Raw genomic sequence first — 21,865 nt, forward strand, 5'->3', positions numbered from 1 at the left:
TTCCAGAAGAACGTTTCCTGAACGGAGCCACGTGGGTAGCTTCATGGTGTGACCCTAGGAACCAAACTCATATCCGGTGGCGTTCATGCAAGGAATTTCAAAATAAAGGACATGAAAAACAACGCACTTCTCCCAAATACGACAGAAAAACAACTAAAAATAAGAAGAATTAACTAATGTATGTAAACCAACCTGTCTATCTATCTATCTATCTATCTATCTATCTATCTATCTAGTATCTATCTATCAGCAAGTCTGGTTTCCACCTTTTCTCTCTCGGTGTGTCAGATCAGGAATCAGGGTCCGGTCCTCTCTCCTGGGCTCCTTCCTCCATCCATGGGGTTTGACCTTCACAGACACAGACCTTGGATGAGAGTTAACATCATAGATTACCCACTATTCATTGCAATTCGAATATGGCTAACATATTGTCCTTTTCTTATGTTCTTCCTGCCACACTTGTGGATTTCCCTAACCTGACCCTCATCACCACAGTTCTCATCTCATATACTCCTGACTGGTGCACATTGGCACTGGGTTTGGTAGGTTCTCACCTTCAGCTGTGTCATGGTTCAACAGGCTTGTCTCCTCTGGCCATCTCTGCAGGCTCTCTCCACTGGTCTCTCTCCACTGGTCTCTCTGCTCCGTCTCTCTCCTGTCATCTGGTTTTTCTAGAGGGGTGGCAGCTCCGTCTCTCTGTTCTGGTGAGTGTCCGGCTCCTCAGTGCACGTTTGGCATCTTATTTCACATCACCATTTATCAAGTAATTAAAATACATAAATCTGATTATTGCTCATATTCAAGTAGATTGATGACAGTCATTAAGCGAGTGAGAAAGTGAGAAGAAGGGGTAGGGCGATCAAAGGGAGGGTGACAGGGGAAGATAAGGAATGCCAGTGAAGAATGGTGTAGAAAGATAAAGGCAGAAAGTAAAGTAAGTATAAAGAAAGTATCTTTATATGAAATCACACGTTGACACATTTCAGCAGGTGCTCTTATTTTGAAAAATATTTTTTTTTAAAATAAAGAGTTGTTGTAGTGTAGGCGTCCTCCATGGTTTGCTGCAATAGATTTTCCAAAAATGTATCATTGGACAGATTATTTCAACGAAACAAAATGTATGTTTAGTAATAGGTACACTGTAGAATAATATGGCCCTGGTAATTGCAATTGTTCACATCAGCATACGCTGACGCTAAATTGTTGCATTATTGAATAAACAGCAGATGGCAGTGTTGCACATACCAAGAGCAGTTAAGCTACTGACCCCCGATGGGAAATTGCACTGTTACAACATCAAAAGACAACGGAGTAAGATAGAAAGTTAGAAAACAGATTTACAATAGATAGGCCTACCAAATATACAGTAATCTAAATGTACAAGAGTGCAAATAAACAAGTGTATAACAGTAGGCTATAGGTTCCTTAGCATGCATACATTCTGCAAACATGATGTGCAATTATTTTATCCAGTTCTCAACCCTGTCATGTGAGTGACATATCAGACCTACACCCCAAAACACCATGTTACAAGTAGGCCTACAGGTGAATGTGCTCAGCGGGTACAAGAATCAGACTTTAAAAATATAAGAGGATAATATGGTTTGTGTGGGGTAGTCTGGATCATGGGTCTCTGCACTGTTGAGTTCATGTTTTAGGTTACTCTGTTGGTGATCACACAATTACTCTTTATGTTTCCTGCTGGAGTCCAGACCCTTTTGATTCATATCCAGACTGTCAGTTTCAAATAACCTCCGCAACAAACATCAGTGACCAGTCTTTAGCTAATGGGCACCTGTGTGGATCTGAAGAGTATTTCTCACCCTCTCATGTTCACATTCCCATTGCGGTTTTCCGGATATGAAGTTGGGAAACATGGAAAAAGGCCCTTAAACGTGTCAAAACATACGAGGTATGGAGCACGAACAGAGCCATGTTAGAGAAAACACACTCCATGTCCTCGCACACAAAGAAGTTACTGTTGGCTGTGCAGTATTGATACTCCTGGGGCCGGCGTGCTTTGTCGCATATAGAAAATCAGTGAAGTGGTTTCGCGGCTGTGTGAAGAGGATGGTGGGGTCAAAACCCTCCCCTGGGGAGTCCCATGGCTCTCTCCACGTTCTGATCCAACATCCTGGGGAGGGATGAGACAAAGCCACAGTGGCACCAGGGCACTAATCTCGTCCAGACTTCCAACATTTTGGGAATGTGGGGGGGGAAAAATCCCAAGGAGGAAGAACAATATTCCACTAAAGCAGATTTTCTTTTTCAACGTCTCACTATCCTCCATGACCACAAGGAATTTGTTTTATATGTGTGAGATTTGCCTGGCGTGCAGAATGTTCTGTGGGTGAGGAAACCCTGAATGGGATCACTGTTTCCACATTATGTCACTGCCTTGTTTATCAGTCTGATGTCTAATGACCCTGATCCCAGAGAGGCCCTACAAACACGTGATCCGCTCGCCCACTAACATGAGTCTAACTACCAAAACACAGACAGTAGTCAGGATTTATGGGCTAAGACTGTCTGCACTCCGCTTGACCACACTCCATACTGTTTAATTCATGTGTGTTCATCATTACAAACGAGGGGCCTGCTGAGCCCCTACAGGGGTTAATAGTACACTGGGATTCAGTGAGTCATAACCAGTAGATGCCGGTGAGTTGGAGGACTGAATAGGGGGAGGTGGAGGGTTCATCGGGGGTCAGGGGATGGAGAAATGCCCTGGTGCTGCAGATCTATGGCTGTTTGATTTTTTAATATGGCCCTGCTAAAATAACACGGGTGACCTAATACTGCAGGACAGAGGCTTTGCTCAGGACGATGGCATGTGACTCCTGACCGTGGCTCGGGATTTCTATATGCAGCAGGCAAACCGGGTCAAACGTTTTTGTCTGGAGTCTCATCCTCTCATCTTTTCCAACTCCATCCATCCCCCAAATTGGTAAGACAGGGTGGGTTTCAATGGTCATGTGACTCAGTGGGGTCAGGATGCAATCAATGGTCAACTAAAGGCCACCACTGTACAAGAAACTGTCCTTAATTGACTTAGCTGTATAAATAAAGGTTAATTATAACAATGCAACATACTAGCATCATGTCCAGCGAGTGTTCTTGTACATCAAGCTGCCTCACGCTACAGAAACAGGAGATGGGCTCCTGCCCTATGGGCCACTAGGCCCGAGAAACATTGGTTCTCAAAAGGCTTACTTAACTTACTTATAACAATGTAAGTACAATTATGGCATTACAACAATCCCTAACGCTATAATGCTGTATTCTAGATCTTGTAGATCTTGTAGATCCCCCATCTCTCCCCCTGACCCCGCGAGAACCAGGCAGCCAAGAGCGCTCCTCCGGACCAGACTCCCACCTCACTCCTTCACCACAAAATTCCTGGGAAGCGTAAAGCATCTGCAATTAACTGTATGTCTGGAGCTCATTTTCCCAGCTTGAGTTTGTGGCGTATATTACAGGATTACCTGTTTTATTAAGGACACCCACAGAGGTGAGGCGGTGTTGGCTGGGAGGAGGGGGTTTAGACAAGGGCAAGGTCTCCCCTCGCCTTTCCCCCGGTAGCTCAGTGAGTATCCCGCCTTGTATTTTTAGACATCGCAAGCTACCACTTACATATTTTCAAAAATACATCTGTATGGACAGCCACCTCATTCACGGATGTCCATTATAACTAGCTCTCTTCAGCAGATGTGAAAACAGAACTGCAGCGAATGAAAAGAGACGTGTGCCTAAGAGACTATATGCAAAGTCATTTGTATTTGCCACAAAATGACTGTTGTAGTGTCTCACATCCTCTTCTAAGTTCAGTCCTGAATGAAATTGATTTAACTGATCAAGTGGGGAGAAAGTATCTCCACATGACAACTACTTTCTTATGGTCATCATGTCCGCACAACATTGTCCCAGTACAGAATTATCATTAGGAAATCTCTGATCAAGCTCGCTGCCAATTAACCTTTAATTACCCCCTTGTTTGGTCTGTTTTCCAAGCAGACAGAGAGATTCTCTGCATCGGGGTTAAGCGTGTGGGCCTATAGGAAGAGACCTGTCAAGGTCACTGCTCTCATAATGCACAGAGGTCTCTATCCTCTGGTTTGTTTTGCTGGGCCTGATGGGCCTAGCCTCTGTGTGTAAAATTAGAATTTACAAGCGCCCGCTCAAAATATACTTGAAGTTTAAGACAGTGACATAAGGCAAAGTTTGAGGGAAAGTTTAAGACAATAACAAGTCTTTACTGGTAGATATGAATGCTACTGCACTAAAAGTTATCCAATCCAAAACATCCACTCTTGGCAAGAACTGTGTCTAAATGACAATGTTTTATCAAACTATTGTTGACAACTACAGTTTTTTTTTCTCTTCATCTATGCTTCCATGCTTCCGAGACAGCACTCTAAACCTTTTCCTTCCACAAGCTCCTTGTGAGACCCATGTAGTAGGCTACTCAAAACTATTCCATATTGCAGTAAAAGCTTATTATAAACTTTTTGCCTTAGCATGTCCATCTTTTCCTTGACAGAGGCTTTGGTAAAATGAAGTACAACATGCTGTCAGCAGTTTGGACTGAGAGCACAAGCATGAATGTTGAACCTGGCATCAGAGTGTGTGTGTGTGTGTAGCTACTCATGGAAGAAAGATGTCATGATCAAAACACACCTCTCTAGAACAATGCTATCGTGTGGGATGGGGATTGTATCAACACAGCTAGATCAATAGTTATTATCTCTCAGTAGCTGTGTGATATTACCTTGAGGACAAACAACAGTTGTTGATTCTCACATGGAGATTTGTCCCTAATGCTGATTCACTGTCAAGATGAGAGGCATGAGAAGAGGGAGCATTCAAGATCCTAGTGAGACTTGGCAAGGCTACAGTATAACTCGGCAGGGCAAGCATGCTTTGAAAGGTGGCAAGATAATATGCAGAAGAAAAATGGAAACTTGTAACCCTGCCCATAGTAATTAAATTATGTCACAACATTGATTCTCGAGTGTGGCACTGCTTTGTAGTGGTAGGCACCCTTATTGTATCAGCAAAATGACTACACATAGAGCACATAGGTCTAACAATACTGTTGGCAAAATCTACTGAATATTGTATTGTCTTTGTAGCCTTTCAAGTCATTGTACAGCAGGTATCCACAATGAATTGGTAAGTTAATTTCAGCTTTAGAAAGTCTCAAGATGTGACTTTGATAATAAGAAAATACAGAATTCTCCAGCTCTCATTCCTGCTCTCATCTAGCCTATAGCACACCCGTTTGAAGTTTGTGGGAGTTTTTTTTTCTCCTCTGAATATTGGGGCGGGATCTTGTGACTCACCACTAACTTCCTCAGCAGACAGGACAAAAGTAGCCGGTAGACTGTATCGCTCTTCGTCACTGAAGCTTGGGCACACTGAATCGGAACACTAAAGTTGTACAGTAGGTGACGTGCATCTACTATTGGAGTAGCGACGTGCAGACCCGGCTGCAATCATCATCATTTGAATGTCGACTGACAGAGAACGAGAGGTGACGGGCTTCGATTGTCAGGTACATTCAACTGCAGATATAACTTCGGGTAAGCGCACCTTTCTATCGTTAGTTCATTCAGGACAACATGTAACATATCGGATCCACTTTGACACTTTCGACTTTCTCTATTTACAATTAACACTATTAAAAAGCCTCTTAAAAGTAGGCTATCCCTTGTTGTTTGGTGAAAACAGCATTTTAAAGCCAGAATTGTGATTGACATTTACAGGTTTATTTGACTTTTCAAATTCAGGGAAAATTAAAGGAAAATGGAGGTATTTGATGGAGTCCATAGTGTAAATAAATGAATGATACAATAATCCATTAACGCAATGTGCTCGGAACTTTGAAATCATACAGCTCACATAGCTTTATGAAATATGATACTAAAACGACTAAACAGAACAGTCAGTGACATTGCCACAATTGTTTTTCTGTATGGCAAAGCAACAAGTATTCATGATAGAGCTATTAGTCAAGGCAGGTTGTCAAAGTTATCCAACGTGTGTGACTGATTAGATGATCCCATACGACGTGTTCACTTATTTTTACGTTTAGCCTAGGTATAAGTCACTGAAATGCAATATTAACATTGTTTTTTAAACTCTCCTTGTCTTTTGTTATTGTTTCATAACACTGTGCTTCAGTATGCATTCGATAGCTGTTGTGCTTTAACCACATTGATTGTAGGGTGCAGAACTATAAAACGAATTGGAAAGGCCTCCCCTGTTCTTGCCAGGCTTAACTGCCCCCCCCCCCAACTCGCTCTAACTATTTTAAGGGAAAATATGAAAATGCTCTACACTTCACACTTCAGTAAGACTCCCAGCTCTGGGGAAGGCGATAGAGGGCGCCAGGAGAGAAGAACCAGCGCAGAGAAAGATAGACAACTTCCTGTCTCAAGAGTGAGGAGGTCTGGTGGCTCCCAGCCCTGTTGACATCCTCATCAAATACCCCTTGTTTATTCAAAGTTTGTATTATTTTGCAATATCCAATGCAAATTTCAGTTACCCAGTGTTTAACACTGTGCATACAACAACATCTTATGACGGTAGACTCTACCATGAAGTAGACAATTTGCATTCTGTGTCCTATAAAGCCAAGAGGATTAGGATTAGCCCGTCCATTGGCCCAGAGCATCCTGGCACGGAGGCAGGTAGCTGAGTGGACTGTCATGGCATCACAGATCAAAGCCCATCAGTCCAAGCTGTTCACTGCCAGAGGAAATAGGATGTGGGCATGTGACTGTTTGGCATGGGTGTGCCTGTGTGGCGGCCAGCAGAATGAGACATGTATGAACGCTAGATAAAAGTGGTTAACTGGTCTCGGCTTGAGACTGTTGTTGACTCACCTGATGCTATCTATGTTAAACAGGGACAGAATGCCTGTAACTCATATCTGAAACGGCCAGGTTGGCCTGGCTTAACCTCTCTCACATCGAGGTGTCAGAGGCCCCGACCAACTGCCAGAGGCTTGAAAAGAGATGCATTAGCTTGCCTATGTAGCTGTGGAAGAATGTCAGATTCAACAGGTACTTACTTCAAGTTTGAATCTTATTGAAACCGTTTCACTGCATCTGAAGCTCGTTTGGTCAGGCGCCATTCTGTCAGATGCCGTCCCATAAGTCACAGCTGAAGCGCAATATGGACTGAGTTGCAAACGCAACTCTTCAAAACAACAGACGTCTGCTCTCTGCCCGTCACAACAGAACCTCCTTCTGTGAGGAGCAGCGCCGGAGCAGCGCCGGAGCGCCCTGCTGAGCCAACAGGAATACTCTGTTATTTTTACACCGACTGCTTTTCACAGTAATGAGCAAACGAGAGCCACGAAAGCCCAAAGCTGCCAGTCTTGATGTAATATTTAGTGTCTGGAATCCGTGGCTTGACAGATCTTATGGGGTTTATAATGCTTTTGTTTGCTTTGTCCCCCCTTCGCTGCCATTTTCTGTGGCGTTGAAGTGGCACCACTCCAGCCGGCTTTGACCACTATCACATTCTTCTGAGGTGTCTGTGTTTTCTGAAGGTTTGCCCCTGACTGGGGGCTGGGCCTCTGCCAGGGGTTTATACTACGGTAATGGGCTGTGCTGGTTGTGTGCGAGTGTGGGGTTGCCATCTTCTGAACCCGGGCCATTGATGATGGAGAACCTGCTGTCAGGTGTTTGCAGGTGGTTAGGAAGGAAATGCTAAATGAAGGGTCTTTCTGCTACTCAGTTGTTGTTTTTTTAGGGCGCTAGCCAAGTTCTATCCGTCTGACAGACTCTGTTCTCTGTCGCTCTCTGAAGGGTTTACCTCAATACTCGCTAGGGCTGGGTTTAAAAAAACGATTAATCGATTCTGAATCGATTCTGAATCAAATGATTCAGAATCGATTCATGAATCCCAAAATCGATCTTTTATTTAATGAATGAATGAATAAATGAAGGAATGAATAGTTCATTAATTCATTCAATGATTCATTCATTCATTCATTTTTGGAAATCAGTATCGATACCCAGCCGTAGTAGGCCTGTTGATGTGTTGCATATCTTGGCAGTCATGTAATTAAGGTTACAGCTAAAAAAAAAACATGTTTTAGTAACACTAACCGAATCGATATTGAATTGAATCGTGATAATGGATTCTGAACCTTGTGAATCGGAATCGAATCGATTCTTGAAATTCGAAGCGATACCCAGCCCTAATACTCGCACACTCAAAAGAAGCAGCATTGATGCCGGACCGAAATCACAAGAAGCAGCACACCAGTGTAACGTTCTCAGAGCATCAAAGGCTGTGGAGTACAATGCACAGTTGCTCCTTCTAAAGGAACAAGCGTTGCTTCCAAAGCCAGGTTTCGGATGTACATCCTCAAACCCCCAACCCCCGTTTCCCCTCCATCTGTCCTGCCTGCCGTAAGTGGGGCGCCTTCAAGAAGCCGTGTGGGCGCGTGGCTGGCGGTCGGACCGTGTCCTGGGGTCCTGAATGGGGGGAAGTGACCCGGTGTTTCCGGCGCCGGGGGGCCAGGTGCATTGTTGTTATTGTGAGGAGCACGCGGCTTCCTGCTCCTGGCGGTTGCTTTGTTGATAAACGGTTGAAACCTGATCCCCTAGCGTCCCGTGGCGTGCTCCTCTGTCTGCTGTCACACAAGAAGGTCTCTCTCTCTCTCTCTCTCTCTCTCTCTCTACCTCTCCCTACCTCTCTCTCTCTCTCTCTCTCTCTCTCTTCCTCTCTCACCCCCTCTCTCTCCCAGCTCTTTCATCCTGTTCTTTACGGGTGCCTTGTTATGTTTGCACAGATATTCTGATTTTTTTTTGGGCGACATTACAGTCATTTTTCAAGCTTCCTAAAAGGAAATGTATGATTGGGCAATTCCCTTGTACAAGGTATGCAATTATAGGTGATACTTAGCACTTGTTAAAGGTGTTATACTCCATAATTGCATGCATACATACAATAAGCATAATTATTTTTCCTCATATCCTTTCTCTCTACTGTATGTAAATGACATTATTGCCCCGCACCCCTCCCGCATCCACCCCCACCCCAGGTTTGAAATGCATATCAGCCCTGTACTTATAAAAACATATTTCTCTTGAGTCTTTTATCGGCATGTTTTGATACTGTTACTGTGCCAGTTCTCATGATGAAACAGGTGTTGCCCTGTGGTTCCTGTCTATTCACCTCCTCGTCATCCGCCACAGTCATGTACCGTACTGAGGATGTTGCCTGCTGTGTGAGTCAGCCATGACTCTGCATCTTGGCTTACAGCAAGAGGAGGTGGAGGAGGAGGAGGGGGGGGGGGAGGGGGAGGAGGAGGAAAGGCAGGAGATGTTGCAATGCAAACGCTAAGTGCCTACCAACTCTGGTGACTAACCCTACCCTGTTAGACCAGCATTATTCATTTTAATGGAAAACCTACAGCTAGCCAAGCCTGGCTCCAGAACTGTATACGCTCCAGAACTTCTGTAGCTGTAAAGCTAATGTTGACTAGTCACACCATTGAACCTCCCAGGCTAAAGTTGTACTGTCAGGCCTATCTTTGAAGGTGCCTTCCCTCAGAATCGTTTACAATTATCCGCGTCTCCCACACGCACTACCAATAGAATCTACCCAGAACGCTGGCACCTCCAAAAGAACATGTCAGGTCAACGGAAGGCTACATCTAAACATGTTGAGCAAATGGAATCTATTAGCAAAAATGATTGCTCGGAATATTTTGTCAGCTAAACAAGCCTCCAAAACTGACCTAACATGTCACATCGCATAGTGCCGAGTGGAGGCAGAAACTGTTTTAGTTTAAGAACAAATTGCAGTGTTTTAATACAAATGGTAATGTGATGTGTATTATGAATTCATATGTACAGTAATGATAATGTTGGGATGTGGCTAATGGCTAAATCATAGGATAGCCTATACGGTTAACAGAGGCACTTGGGGGAAAGAATGTTGGCCAAGGCAAATTTCTACAGTGAGGGGTGTGTAATTGCACCCTTCCACAACACTTACAGTCACATACAAAGGCCCTTGTCCTACTTTTCATAACGAATCGTAGCACCATATCTTGGATTAAGAGCGCGTGACCTTATTGAGCCCATCCCTGGAGATGTTCCCAGTGTCATCTTAAGGTCAGAGGTTTGGACCCTTTGAGCCACTGTAGCCAGGAAGACGTGCTCATGCCCTTCTGTGATCAGATGAGCAGAACAGATTTTCTGTATTGTGCACTCAACAAAGGTGGCCTCCAAAACCACATCTGTGGGACACGCTTGCTGCCCCCCACTGGCGTGAGTTATAACCAGTAATAACCAGTGAGTATTCTGTTGTCTACCAGTCCTGTCTTTCATTCTCCCTTTAGATTTACACCTCCGCTCTGTTTAGGACACAGAATGGACGGTTGTTTGGTGGGAGTGGTGTAGCCTTCTCCTTGCCCTTTTTTGGTTTCTGAACAAAAGGCCAGTCGGCTTAATTGGTCATTACTCTGAGGCCATGTGGTGTGCAGTCCCCAACACTGTGTGATAGAGAACAGGCTTCCACCGAGACCCTGGACCAGGCTGGCACCCTCAGAACACTTTGGCTCTCAGAGAGCGTGGGCAGAGGCAGCTGTCCACGACAACATGCTAACGGGACTTGTCATAACACTTACGTTTTAAGGAGCAATTTGGCCACGTGTTGTTTGTTCCATGATGCCATCAGCGCCAGTACCAGCACTTCTGCGGTGGCTGTGTCTTTATAAGGCTGCCCACCTCGACTGAACACAGGCCGACTGAGCTAAGCGTTGAGGAGACAGAGGTATTAGGGCTGATTACTCCCCAACACTTAATGAGCTTGGCTTCCACATCTGCAAAGAATGAAGCAAAATGACTGTGACGTCATGGCAGATGAGGAGTAATCAGTGGAATGTGTGTGTGTGTGTGTGTGTGTGTGTGTGTGTGTGTGCTGTCTATGTTGGTTGATTATTTCCAAGGGCTTTTTTGATTAGCTGCTATAACAACCCTCAGCTCACCAGCTTACCTCAGGAGGCTGAAAGGTACTGTCTGTGTGTGTGTGTGTGTGTGTGTGTGTGTGTGTGTGTGTGTGTGTGTGTGTGTGTGTGTGTGTGTGTGTGTACGCGTGTGTACGCGTGTGTGTGCGTGTGTGTGTGTGTGTGTCCATCCTCTCTGGCCCCTGCTGTGAATTGACTTACCCCATCCGACCCTACAGGACACGTTGGGAGGAATGTGTTAAAAGCTGTTCTGATTAGATATGTGTATTCTTCTCTTCTCGGTTGAATTTATAAGGGTGTTTATTTGGAGCACAGCTGTGAGTGAGAGCTCTCCCCTCTTTGAGTAAACACTGGCAAATCCCGGCTACGCATGATGAAACTGGTGAGCGATCAAGAATGTGACTCCTTATCAGCGAATCACTGACAGTCATGTCTCTCTCTCTCCCTACCTCCAATCCTCCACTCCCCTCTCTCCCTACCTCCAATCCTCCCCCTCCACTCCCCTCTCCCACTCTCTCTCCACTCCTTAACTCTCTCTCTCTCTCCCTACCTCCAATCCTCCCCCTCCACTCCCACTCTCTCTCCACTCCTTAACTCTCTCTCTTTCTCTCCCTCTCTCTCTCTCTCCATCTCTCCCTACCTCCAATCCTCCCCCTCCACTCCCCTCTCCCGCTCTCTCTCTCTCTCTCTCCCTACCTCCAATCCTCCCCCTCCACTCCACTCTCCCACTCTCTCTCCACTCCTTAACTCTCTCTCTTTCTCTCCCTCTCTCTCTCCCTCTCTCCCTACCTCCAATCCTCCCCCTCCACTCCCCTCTCCTGCTCTCTCTCCACTCCTTACCCTCTCTCTCTTTCTCTCTCTCTCTCTCCCCCTCTCTCTCTCTCCCTCTCCCTCTCTATCTCTCCCTACCTCCAATCCTCCCCCTCCACTCCCTTCTCCTGCTCTCTCTCCCCTCCTTAACTCTCTCCCTCTCCCTCCCTCCTCGCTGGGGCCTGGTTGAGGAGAGGGAGCAGGCAGGCTGAGACAGGCCAGACTCTTGTATCATCCGCGGAGGTGTGGAGAGTGAGTGTCACTCTCCGGACCATCAATCTCGGTGTATATGACAGGCGGTCCACCCCGCGTGTGTATACACAACAGAGCCGCGGCTTGGCAGTGCCCAGGCGACCGCTGGCACGGCGGGGCAGGTCGAATCGGAGCGGGGGCGTTCTGTGAAGCCATAGCGAGGAGGATGGGGTGGGGGGGGGGTTGGATGAAGAGAATGTTGTTGTCACCTCCCTCGTCCTCCTGGGGTCTCTCACCTCCGAGGGGACCCTGGCCACTCCTCCTCCCGCGTTTGAGGAGCCATAAATGGGAGAAAGTGCCCTTGGCTTGGCTATAAAAGGACGCCCGCTCCGCTCGTCGCGGGGAAGATGGAGGTGATTTACAGCAGGCGGCCGGGACGATAGGAAGCCAGGGAGGATTTTTCTGGCTCCTTCTATCGGTGGAGGAGACGAGGAGGGGGGGGGGGGACTGGAGGGAGGAGGAGATGGAGAGAGGTGTGGCCTGAGCGCACCGTTAGTGCCTGTAGGCGCATCTGTCAGCGAGCCGTCACAGAGACCAACGCAAGTCACTACTGTGTACGTCTCTCTCTCTCTCTCTCTCTCTCTCTCTCTCTCTCTCTCTCTCTCTGCATACCAGCGCTTTTGACTATCGCCTCTGGTTCGGGCGCTGGGCTGGAAGAATTCCACCCACTTTACACATGCAAAGCCAGAGAGGGGGGGTGGGGGGGGTGGGGGCTGGCGACCCGTGCCTTTGCGTTTTGAAGTTCTTTGTTTGAACTGAGCTTGTCTTACCCAATATTTGAGCCCAGGATGTCTGCAGTGAATGAACGTAACTCAACCCAGAGGAGGGATCAGAGTGTTGACATCCAGCATATTCACCAGGACAGATGTCTCCCAGGCGCCGGATGCGAGAGGGCCGTGTTGTTGTGTTGTTGTTGTTGCTTCCGCTGTTGTTTAGCACATTGCTCTTGTACTTCCAGGCGTCTTTGGTTTTGATCAGTGCTTCTTCCGTTGGCAATCTTTGACTTTTCGCAACTCCTAAGAGACAGATCAGTCTAAACATTCTCTCTTCTTCTGTGAGTGACATGTTCACATATAAAGGAGGATGACATCATCCCTTCAAAACCTCAAACGACTGCTTCTTTATGGCCGGGGGAGCCTCAACCTTGACCCCGCCGCCCCTGATCCCATCACTCTGACCCTGCTGACCACAAAGGTTTAAAGGACCCTTGGTTGTGAGTGAAACCTTGAAAACACCAGCTGCGTTCCATTCTGGTACTTAACATTCGGGATGTGGTATTCCTGGAGCGCTGTCACTGTTCGGCCTTTGTTGTGTGGTTGAAACAGGCTAATGTTCCCATAATGCATCTCTGTTGGCTGGGGGGTTAACAGTAGTAGAAGCACATGGCTCCTCTGTCTCTCTGTGACCTGGGGGGCAGGAGAAGCCACCTCTGATTTCCCCTCTCCACCGAACTCAACACCAAACATTTTCTACACATCCAGCCTTTTCCTCCCGAGTCTGGCAAACATTATTACTTGTTTGTCTCCTTCTTGTTGTGAGATTGTGCCATACGTTAGCAATTGACTCCGTGCTTTAAGGGACCTAGGCATCCAGCATCAAACACAACCGCACAAGCGCGAGGCAATGGAAATTAACTCAATGAGAGGAATGGGGGCCAGACGGTTAGGAAAGCGCAGCGTAGAGCCAGTGACACTAACACCATGACTTCACCCCAGAAGTATTCCGCCCCCCCCCCCCCCCCCCAACTGCCCTCATCCTTCATCCCTCATCCATGCCTCGCCCCTTCGCCCTCTTTCGCGGAGCTGGTAAACGAAAAGTGTTTTGGGTTTCACGATCGCTGAAAAAGCAGGAAAACGGCGGCGCCGGATGAAAAGGTGCCGTCCGACGTACGGCCGACGGCGGTCTCCGGCCACGCCGCGTTGCGGTCATGTCTTCTGGACGTGGGCGCAGTTCGGCGCGACGCTTACACTGCGTGTTTGTCGCGTGCGCGAAAGCGTGCCCTTTTGCGCGCAAGACTGTATATTTGTGCGCGACTGTGTGTGTGTGTGTGTGTGTGTGTGTGCGTGTATGTGTGTGTGTGCGTGTGTGTGTGTGCGAGATCTTATGCGGGTGTCTGTGCCACATATCTTTTGTATTCCAGGTAAGACTTTGTACTAGAATCTGTGCGGGGTGTGTCTCGGGCTCTCCCAGCGTGACGCTGAGGTGCCCTGCAGTCCGCTGGTCAGGACCGTGTTCACGTGCGCGTTCGTGTGACAGCTTTTCTGTGAGTGATGGAGCGTTTCGCGGAGAGCCCTACTAGAACCTCTGACTGTGCGATGTCTGTTCCAGTCTGCGCGTCTCTCTCCTGGTCTCTCTCTGCGCGTAGACTCATCCCCACTCACACGCTGGATCTGGGGCTTCTAATCCTCACAAACGCACATCTTTAGGTCATTCCTATATGCCCTGTTGAGGAGTCCAATATAGGTCCAATATAGGCCTGGGGTCGAAGGTGGGGGTGGGGGGGGGCGGAGGAGGACTGTGGCTGATCGATTGAGAGAGATAGACATGTCGGTTCGGGGAGCTACATAATTCAACTCCGCTATCTGCGTCCGCCAAGGCACCTGTGCTTACGTTTCTCCGTATTTAACAGCTGGACCGGGGACTTTGCATTTTATCACTTGTAATGAATTAGGTGGAGAAGATGAATTGTGTTTTGCATGGCCGCTTGATAAAGAGATCGCGCGTGACAGGGAGAGATAAGGGCCTGACGGATTGCAGTGCTCCTCCGGCAAAGTCGAAAAACTCCCAATCAGATTTCTGAACTCGCCGCTCTCCCACACGATAATATTCATTGCCATAGGTAAATCCAATGGGATTTCCCCATTCACTTCGGGGAGTGTGTATTCTTTGAAATGACAATGGTAATCATGGTTTCCTTATCCCAATGGTTCAGTCTGTATTTATTTTAAGCAGCCCTTCTACATTTCTTCGACACTGGAGTGGGCCGTTCCATGTCGGGACCAGACGATCAGAACCATCTCTCCACTGTTATGGAAGAAACATGTAGAGTGACAAGAAAGAATGTGCGACCGGGTCCAAAGTGAGGGTCAGAACTGAACCCGGTAACCGAATGGAAAACTATCAGCTGTCGGGCGCAGAACTGTCTCACCTCCACCGCCGTAAATGCAGCCTTAGGCTGAAGGACGACAGGGAAGGAGGGATGGAGGGGTTGGGGGAGGGGAGAGGGGGGTGGAGGGGTTGGGGGAGGGGCGTACCGGGGGGGGGCGGGGGTCCTCCCCATGGCAGCTTGATTTATGGACACCTTTGAAGTGAGCTCATTCCAGCCGCGCGGCCGGCCCTCTGCGTCGCGAGGCCGGCCTGTTCTCCCCGCGGCGCGGAGGGGGAAAGAACCGACCCGCGGGTCACCGACCTCCGCTGTAGCACCGCTCATATATGCACTTCCTGGTTCTGCGGCCATTAATCAGCATGCGTTTGGCCTTCGTCTAACAAGGAAACAAGCAGCCAGGCTTCCAATAGACACGTGACTCTCTCTCTCTCTCTCGCTCCAGTATCCAATATGAAGGTCAAAGAGAAGGAGAGAAGGGGATGAGGGAGGGAGAGAAAGAGAATGAGGGTCGTGGTCCCTCTTTGACGGCTCCATAGGGGATCGTAAAAACCAGGTCAGGAGAGAACAACGTTCCGGCACAAGAAGAGAGCTTTCCTCATTCTCTCCATAATACTGAATTCTTGAGATCCCATTTCTAAGTGTGTGGTACAGTGTGTGTGTGTGTGTGTGTGAGTGTGTGTGCGTGTGTGTGTGTGTGTGTGTGTGTGTGTGTGAGTGAGTGTGAGTGTGTGTGTGTGTGTGGGGGGGGCACTCATTTGTACATCTGTGTGCATTATGTGAGTGTTTTTGTGATTTGTTATATACAGTATATACTGTAAGTCCATTTATGTATTAATTATGCTGCAGGGGCCTTGAGTACTGAATTATATCCCCGACACATTTGACATTTCCAAATCTAGCAGAAGCACTGTGACCAGGCAGTGCAGACTTGGCTCTTGTTAGGTCCTGATTCCTATTCTGTTTGGACTCACCATGCACTCAGTGTCCTTAATTGGATCCGACCACTTTGTTTGAAAGTAATTTCCTAAATAAATTAAATAGTTTGATGTTATCAGGTTCATTTATGAGGGTAGCGACCGGGGGATTGTAAATATGAGCAGTAATTACACTCAATGGGAAGTCCCCACAAAGGGACTTAAACAAACTGCTGTTTTGCGTATGTGTGTGTGTGTGTGTGTGTGTGTGTGTGTGTGTGTGTGTGTGTGTGTGTGTGTGTGTGTGTGCTTGTGTGCGTGCGTGCGTGTGTGTATGTTTGTGTGTGTGTGCGCGTGTGTGCGTGCGCGCGTGTGCGTGTGTGTGCGTGCGTGTGTGTGTGTATGCAGCTGCTCACCATGTCTGCTCTTCCTGCACAAGTCACCCATTGTCCCCCAGGCTGGCCTTGCTGCCGTCATGTTTATTTTCATGTCTTTGAGCCCCCTGTCTTTCTTCAGTTTCGGCTTTACGGTGTGTATGCAGTCACGTGTGTATGTGTTTGCACGCCTGTATGTGTGTGTGTGTGTGCGTGTGCGTGTGCATGTGTGCGTGTGTGTGTGTGTGTGTGTGTGTGCGCGTGTGTGTGTGTGTGCGCGTGTGTGTGCGTGTGTGTGTGTGTGTGTGTGTGGAATTCTCTGTGTCTGTGGGTACTTGCATGTCTGTGTAAGCATGTTTACATTGCATGTGTCTGTTTCTCCTTGTGTCCTTTTCTGTGCGTGCATGCGTGTGTGTGCGTGTGTGTGCGCGCGTGTGTGTGTGTGTGTGTGTGTGTGTGTGTGTGGAATTCTCTGTGTCTGTGGGTACTTGCATGTCTGTGTAAGCATGTTTACATTGCATGTGTCTGTTTCTCCTTGTGTCCTTTTCTGTGCATGCGTGTGTGTGTGTGTGTGTGTGCGTGTGTGTGCGTGTGTGTGTGTGTGTGTGTGTGTGTGTGCAGTCTGTGAGACATCCCAGAGATATCTCTGCTTGGGGCGAACAGGAAGAAGCTCACAGTGTTCACTCTGACTGACTCCCCCACATTGTTGTCATCCCCATTCTGGTCATTGGGGTCAACATCCAGCAGGAAATTAACCCTTCATTTGGCCCGACAACCAACACCAACCAAGGAAATGGTCATTAGGTTTTTATGACTGGAAAATAGCAATCTGAGACATATGAGAACCTGGTCAACTCAGGAAAATGTGACTTGTCTCTACATAGAAATGTTGTTTGTATAATCACATTATCACACCAGACGTTTTTTACTCCCTGGTCATGTACAGTGAGGAGGTTTACAGTGTGGTTAATATGTTTGACTGTTACTGTAACTTGCAGACATCCAATTGACCCAGTGCTTTGTGGTTCGCTCACTTTCCCAAAAAGTAGAGCATGAGTTTTATTCTGGGCAGTAACAGCCCGACTTCCAGCTGAATCTCACCACTGACACTGAGGCAAAGCAGCCTGCAATTACCCCTTCCTCGTTGGGAAATAGTCAGCCTAGGATCATTTGCGTCATCATTTAGGATGACATATTGATCCCAAGTTCACGTTTGAATGTCTTGACAGCCCACCACCCCCTCTTCTGGGTGTAGCATATTGGAAGAGTGACTCTGTCAACATATCTGTCATTGTCACAACATCCCCTCGTGATCACTGAGATGGGCCCTCCTTGAACCCGAGGGGGAGGGATGGAGCCAGAGAGGTACATGTCAGCGCCAAATGTTTTATGGTGCCGGGGAACGAGGGCACTGTTTACACGTTGCCAGGGAGATGTGCCTGAGAAGGGAAATTTGAAACCTGCGTATATATACTGGAAATAACTTCTAACAGACTGAAATCTGCGTATATATACTGGAAATAACTTCTAACAGATTGAAATCTGCGTATATATACTGGAAATAACTTCTAACAGACTGAAATCTGCGTATATATACTGGAAATAACTTCTAACAGACTGAAATCTGCGTATATATACTGGAAATAACTTCTAACAGATTGAAATCTGCGTATATATACTGGAAATAACTTCTAACAGACTGAAATCTGCATATATATACTGGAAATAACTTCTAACAGACTGAAATCTGCGTATATATACTGGAAATAACTTCTAACAGACTGAAATCTGCGTATATATACTGGAAATAACTTCTAACAGACTGAAATCTGCATATATATACTGGAAATAACTTCTAACAGACTGAAATCTGCATATATATACTGAAAATAACTTCTAACAGACTGAAATCTGCATATATATACTGGAAATAACTTCTAACAGACTGAAATCTGCATATATATACTGGAAATAACTTCTAACAGTGATTCATCCAGTCCTTTCCCACTTGGCAGGCTCCCTATAGCCTTTTTCAGACATGCATAATGTTTTTTTTTGGTCTCTCCTTGTCTCTCTGTCGCTGTCTCTCGCAAGGTTAACTAGAAAGGAGCTGCTCAGAGAGAAGGGAGGAGAAGAAAAGGGGAAATGGGATTTTTATGGCCTCATCCTCCGTCACCAAAGTTTTTAAATGTTGACGTATATCATAAATTATTTTTAAAAGTTTACTTCTATTTCTATATATATTTATATGACGGCTAGGGTGCTAGGACCCACAGGGAGCCCTAGTTAGGAGAGGCTAGTGCCCTACCTGTCACATTTATATGACAGTAAAGTTGAATCCAAGAGTCCCGGATCGAGTCCCATTGTTGCCAGAAATGTGTTTACATTACTGATTGTTGAACATTATATTAGTGATGTATTAATCGAATTATTCATTGGGGGAGCTTGGACTCGCTGGGGACGGGTGGAGAGACGCATAGTCAACTGAGCCTCCCCAGACGCGACTTCATCCTCCAGTTGGCTGAAGAGCTGCGCGCTCTGGTGTCCAAACAGCTACCGCGGTGGTTCTAGTGTTAAATCAAAAAGTGACCTTCTTCTAAATATTCTCTCACGAACAACATGCCTGGCATTGCGATTCCGAATTCGCCTCGCAACAATCACTGCTGCCATGATCAATGGAAAGGCTGGCCATGACACCCCTTGCGCTTAAATACCACCACGTCTCTGAAAACGCAAATAATTTCACTTTAACTGCGTGAGGCAATTTGCGCCGATCTTTGTGAATTGGGCGGGTTTTGCAATAATGTTCATTTGCATAGAAAGGGGAACATTCTCCACCCATATTACCTAATTTAAATATGAGCTAATAACACCGGCGCAGAGAAACGCAATGACGAACGCAACGCAGTTAACACCGTATTTCACCCTTTGCGAGGGCTTTGTGAATAGCAAACATCATTTTTGACTTATTTGCACAGGCTTTGCGTCAGGAAAAGCTGCGCAATCCTTTAGTGAATTCGCCCCTCTATGTTTTATATGACCAAACTTGTATTTTCAATCAGCCATTATTGTAGTAAAACTAAAATAATTTGTTTTTAACAACACGTCAGAGAGGTTAGTTAGGGCCAGAGGGGTTAGTTAGGGCCAGAGGGGTTAGTTAGGACCAGAGGGGTTAGTTAGGGCCAGAGGGGTTAGTTAGGGCCAGAGGGGTTAGTTAGGGCCAGAGGGGTTAGTTAGGACCAGAGGGGTTAGATAGGGCCAGAGGGGTTAGTTAGGGCCAGAGGGGTCTGGTTTCCCCACTCCACCAGATACTCTACCAAGTCGTCAACTCAAGCCTGGTACACCAGAAATCATCCACAGCCTGAAAAAAACAGAGATAGGAAACAACATTTGAGGACGGTGAACAATGGGACGAAATGCAAATACACTGATTTTGTTTCTTTACACATAATTATGTATTTCCATAGCGCAGCAGCCAGGGAGGAGGAGGGGTTCAGAGGAGGGACCACGCAGGGAGGAGGAGGAGTTCAGAGGAGGGACCAGCCAGGGAGGAGGAGGGGTTCAGAGGAGGGACCAGGCAGGGAGGAGGAGAGGGGTTCAGAGGAGGGACCAGGCAGGGAGGAGGAGGAGTTCAGAGGAGGGACCAGGCAGGGAGGAGGAGGGGTTCAGAGGAGGGACCAGGCAGGGAGGAGGAGGAGAGGGGTTCAGAGGGACCAGGCAGGGAGGAGGAGAGGGGTTCAGAGGAGGGACCAGGCAGGGAGGAGGAGGAGAGGGGTTCAGAGGGACCAGGCAGGGAGGAGGAGAGGGGTTCAGAGGAGGGACCAGGCAGGGAGGAGGAGAGGGGTTCAGAGGAGGGACCAGGCAGGGAGGAGGAGGAGAGGGGTTTAGAGGAGGGACCAGGCAGGGAGGAGGAGGAGAGGGGTTTAGAGGAGGGACCAGGCAGGGAGGAGGAGAGGGGTTCAGAGGGACCAGGCAGGGAGGAGGAGAGGGGTTCAGAGGGACCAGGCAGGGAGGAGGAGAGGGGTTCAGAGGAGGGACCAGGCAGGGAGGAGGAGAGGGGTTCAGAGGGACCAGGCAGGGAGGAGACAGGGAAGCTCGGGTCATGGAGCAGACTTGACCCAGTAAGGTCAGGTGTTCCTCAAAGCCCTCGTCTTCTTCCTCGCCCTCATCCACATCCTCCAGCATGTCCTCTGTCTCCTCTGAGTCGGGGTTCACCTTCTTCAAGGGCTGTCCAGTCTGACTTAGTAGGGAGTCAACACCAAGCAGCTAACACATACACGCATGCACACACACACACACACACACACACACACACACACACACACACACACACACACACACACACACACACATATAATGCCCTGTTAGTTGCATTCAAAGTTCATTACCTGTTATTACATCATGAAGTCTGATTTTATTATCACTTATATCTGCACCCTCTCTTATGAGTGTATGGTTTGCTTTGATAGTGGAAATGATACAAATAAAGCCACAAACAAAAAGTATTATGTAGTCAGATATCAAATATACATACCAGTGTATTTGGCAGGTGACCTGAAGGTTGGCACACACGCCCAGCCAAACACCTTAAGGCTGTTGGTGTTGACACAGTGGGCCTTGTGGTTCTTATGGTTAGTACTCATTTAAAGATAACATGAAAATATTAAGAATAACAATAGTTACAACTATGTACAGTATGACAGCATAAACATGGTGTAATATATATATATATATATATATATATATATATATATATATTGCATTCAGATACAGTAATGACATGGCTATATCTACAACCATTAACAGCTGTCATTCTTATCTAGGCTTCAGGTGGGGTAAAATATTGCTTTCTATTGTGCAACCTAATAAAAGGCATTAGCCCACTTTACACCGCATCCATCTAGCTAACTCCGAGAAGCTCACCATTACGCACGGAGCGCGCATAGGACGCAGTTCCATATGTGGTTCACTAATACACAGTACAGTATACACTGGCTAAACATTGGCTTATAGGCTGCAATTGACATCGTTTGCATTTAGTCATTTCTAAACTTTACAGGGTAGCGTATATTGGTGTGGCAAACTACACAGATAACTGAAGTTAACTTGATTGCTACCGTGCTGACTTAAGTTGACCTGACAGCAAAATGATAAAATGACTGTCATGAGCCAAGTAGTGCTAACGTTAGCTCGGTAGGTAAGCAAACCCACTTAGCTCTTGTCAACACCACTTCTTAAACTAGTCTACTGTACTGTAGGTAAGTTAGATGCATAGAAACATGATAGCCTAATATTGATTGCTTAAACAGCAAATAAACTAAGTTGATATCTAAAGCCGATTTGACTCCTTATTGTAAAAAAGAGCCAACATTCTCTAAAAAAACCAAAAACATCTTCATGAGGATGCAAACCCGGG

General features: G+C 46.9%; 1 protein-coding gene across 1 annotated transcript in view; it reads left to right on the forward strand.

Annotated features, from left to right (window-relative positions):
- Positions 1-5,509: 5,509 nt before the first annotated feature.
- fhl3a (four and a half LIM domains 3a) overlaps positions 5,510-21,865 on the forward strand; it is a gene marked incomplete at both ends in the record, with an annotated part of 32,193 nt that continues 15,837 nt past the window's right edge. The window contains one exon of the mRNA XM_084444113.1: positions 5,510-5,582. Within this exon, the coding sequence (XP_084300239.1) occupies positions 5,510-5,582 (73 nt within the window). The remainder of the gene's footprint in view (positions 5,583-21,865) is intronic.

Source organism: Borostomias antarcticus (genome assembly GCF_949987555.1).
Source record: "Borostomias antarcticus genome assembly, chromosome: 10".
In the NCBI taxonomy this organism is placed as follows: Eukaryota; Metazoa; Chordata; class Actinopteri; order Stomiiformes; family Stomiidae; genus Borostomias; species Borostomias antarcticus.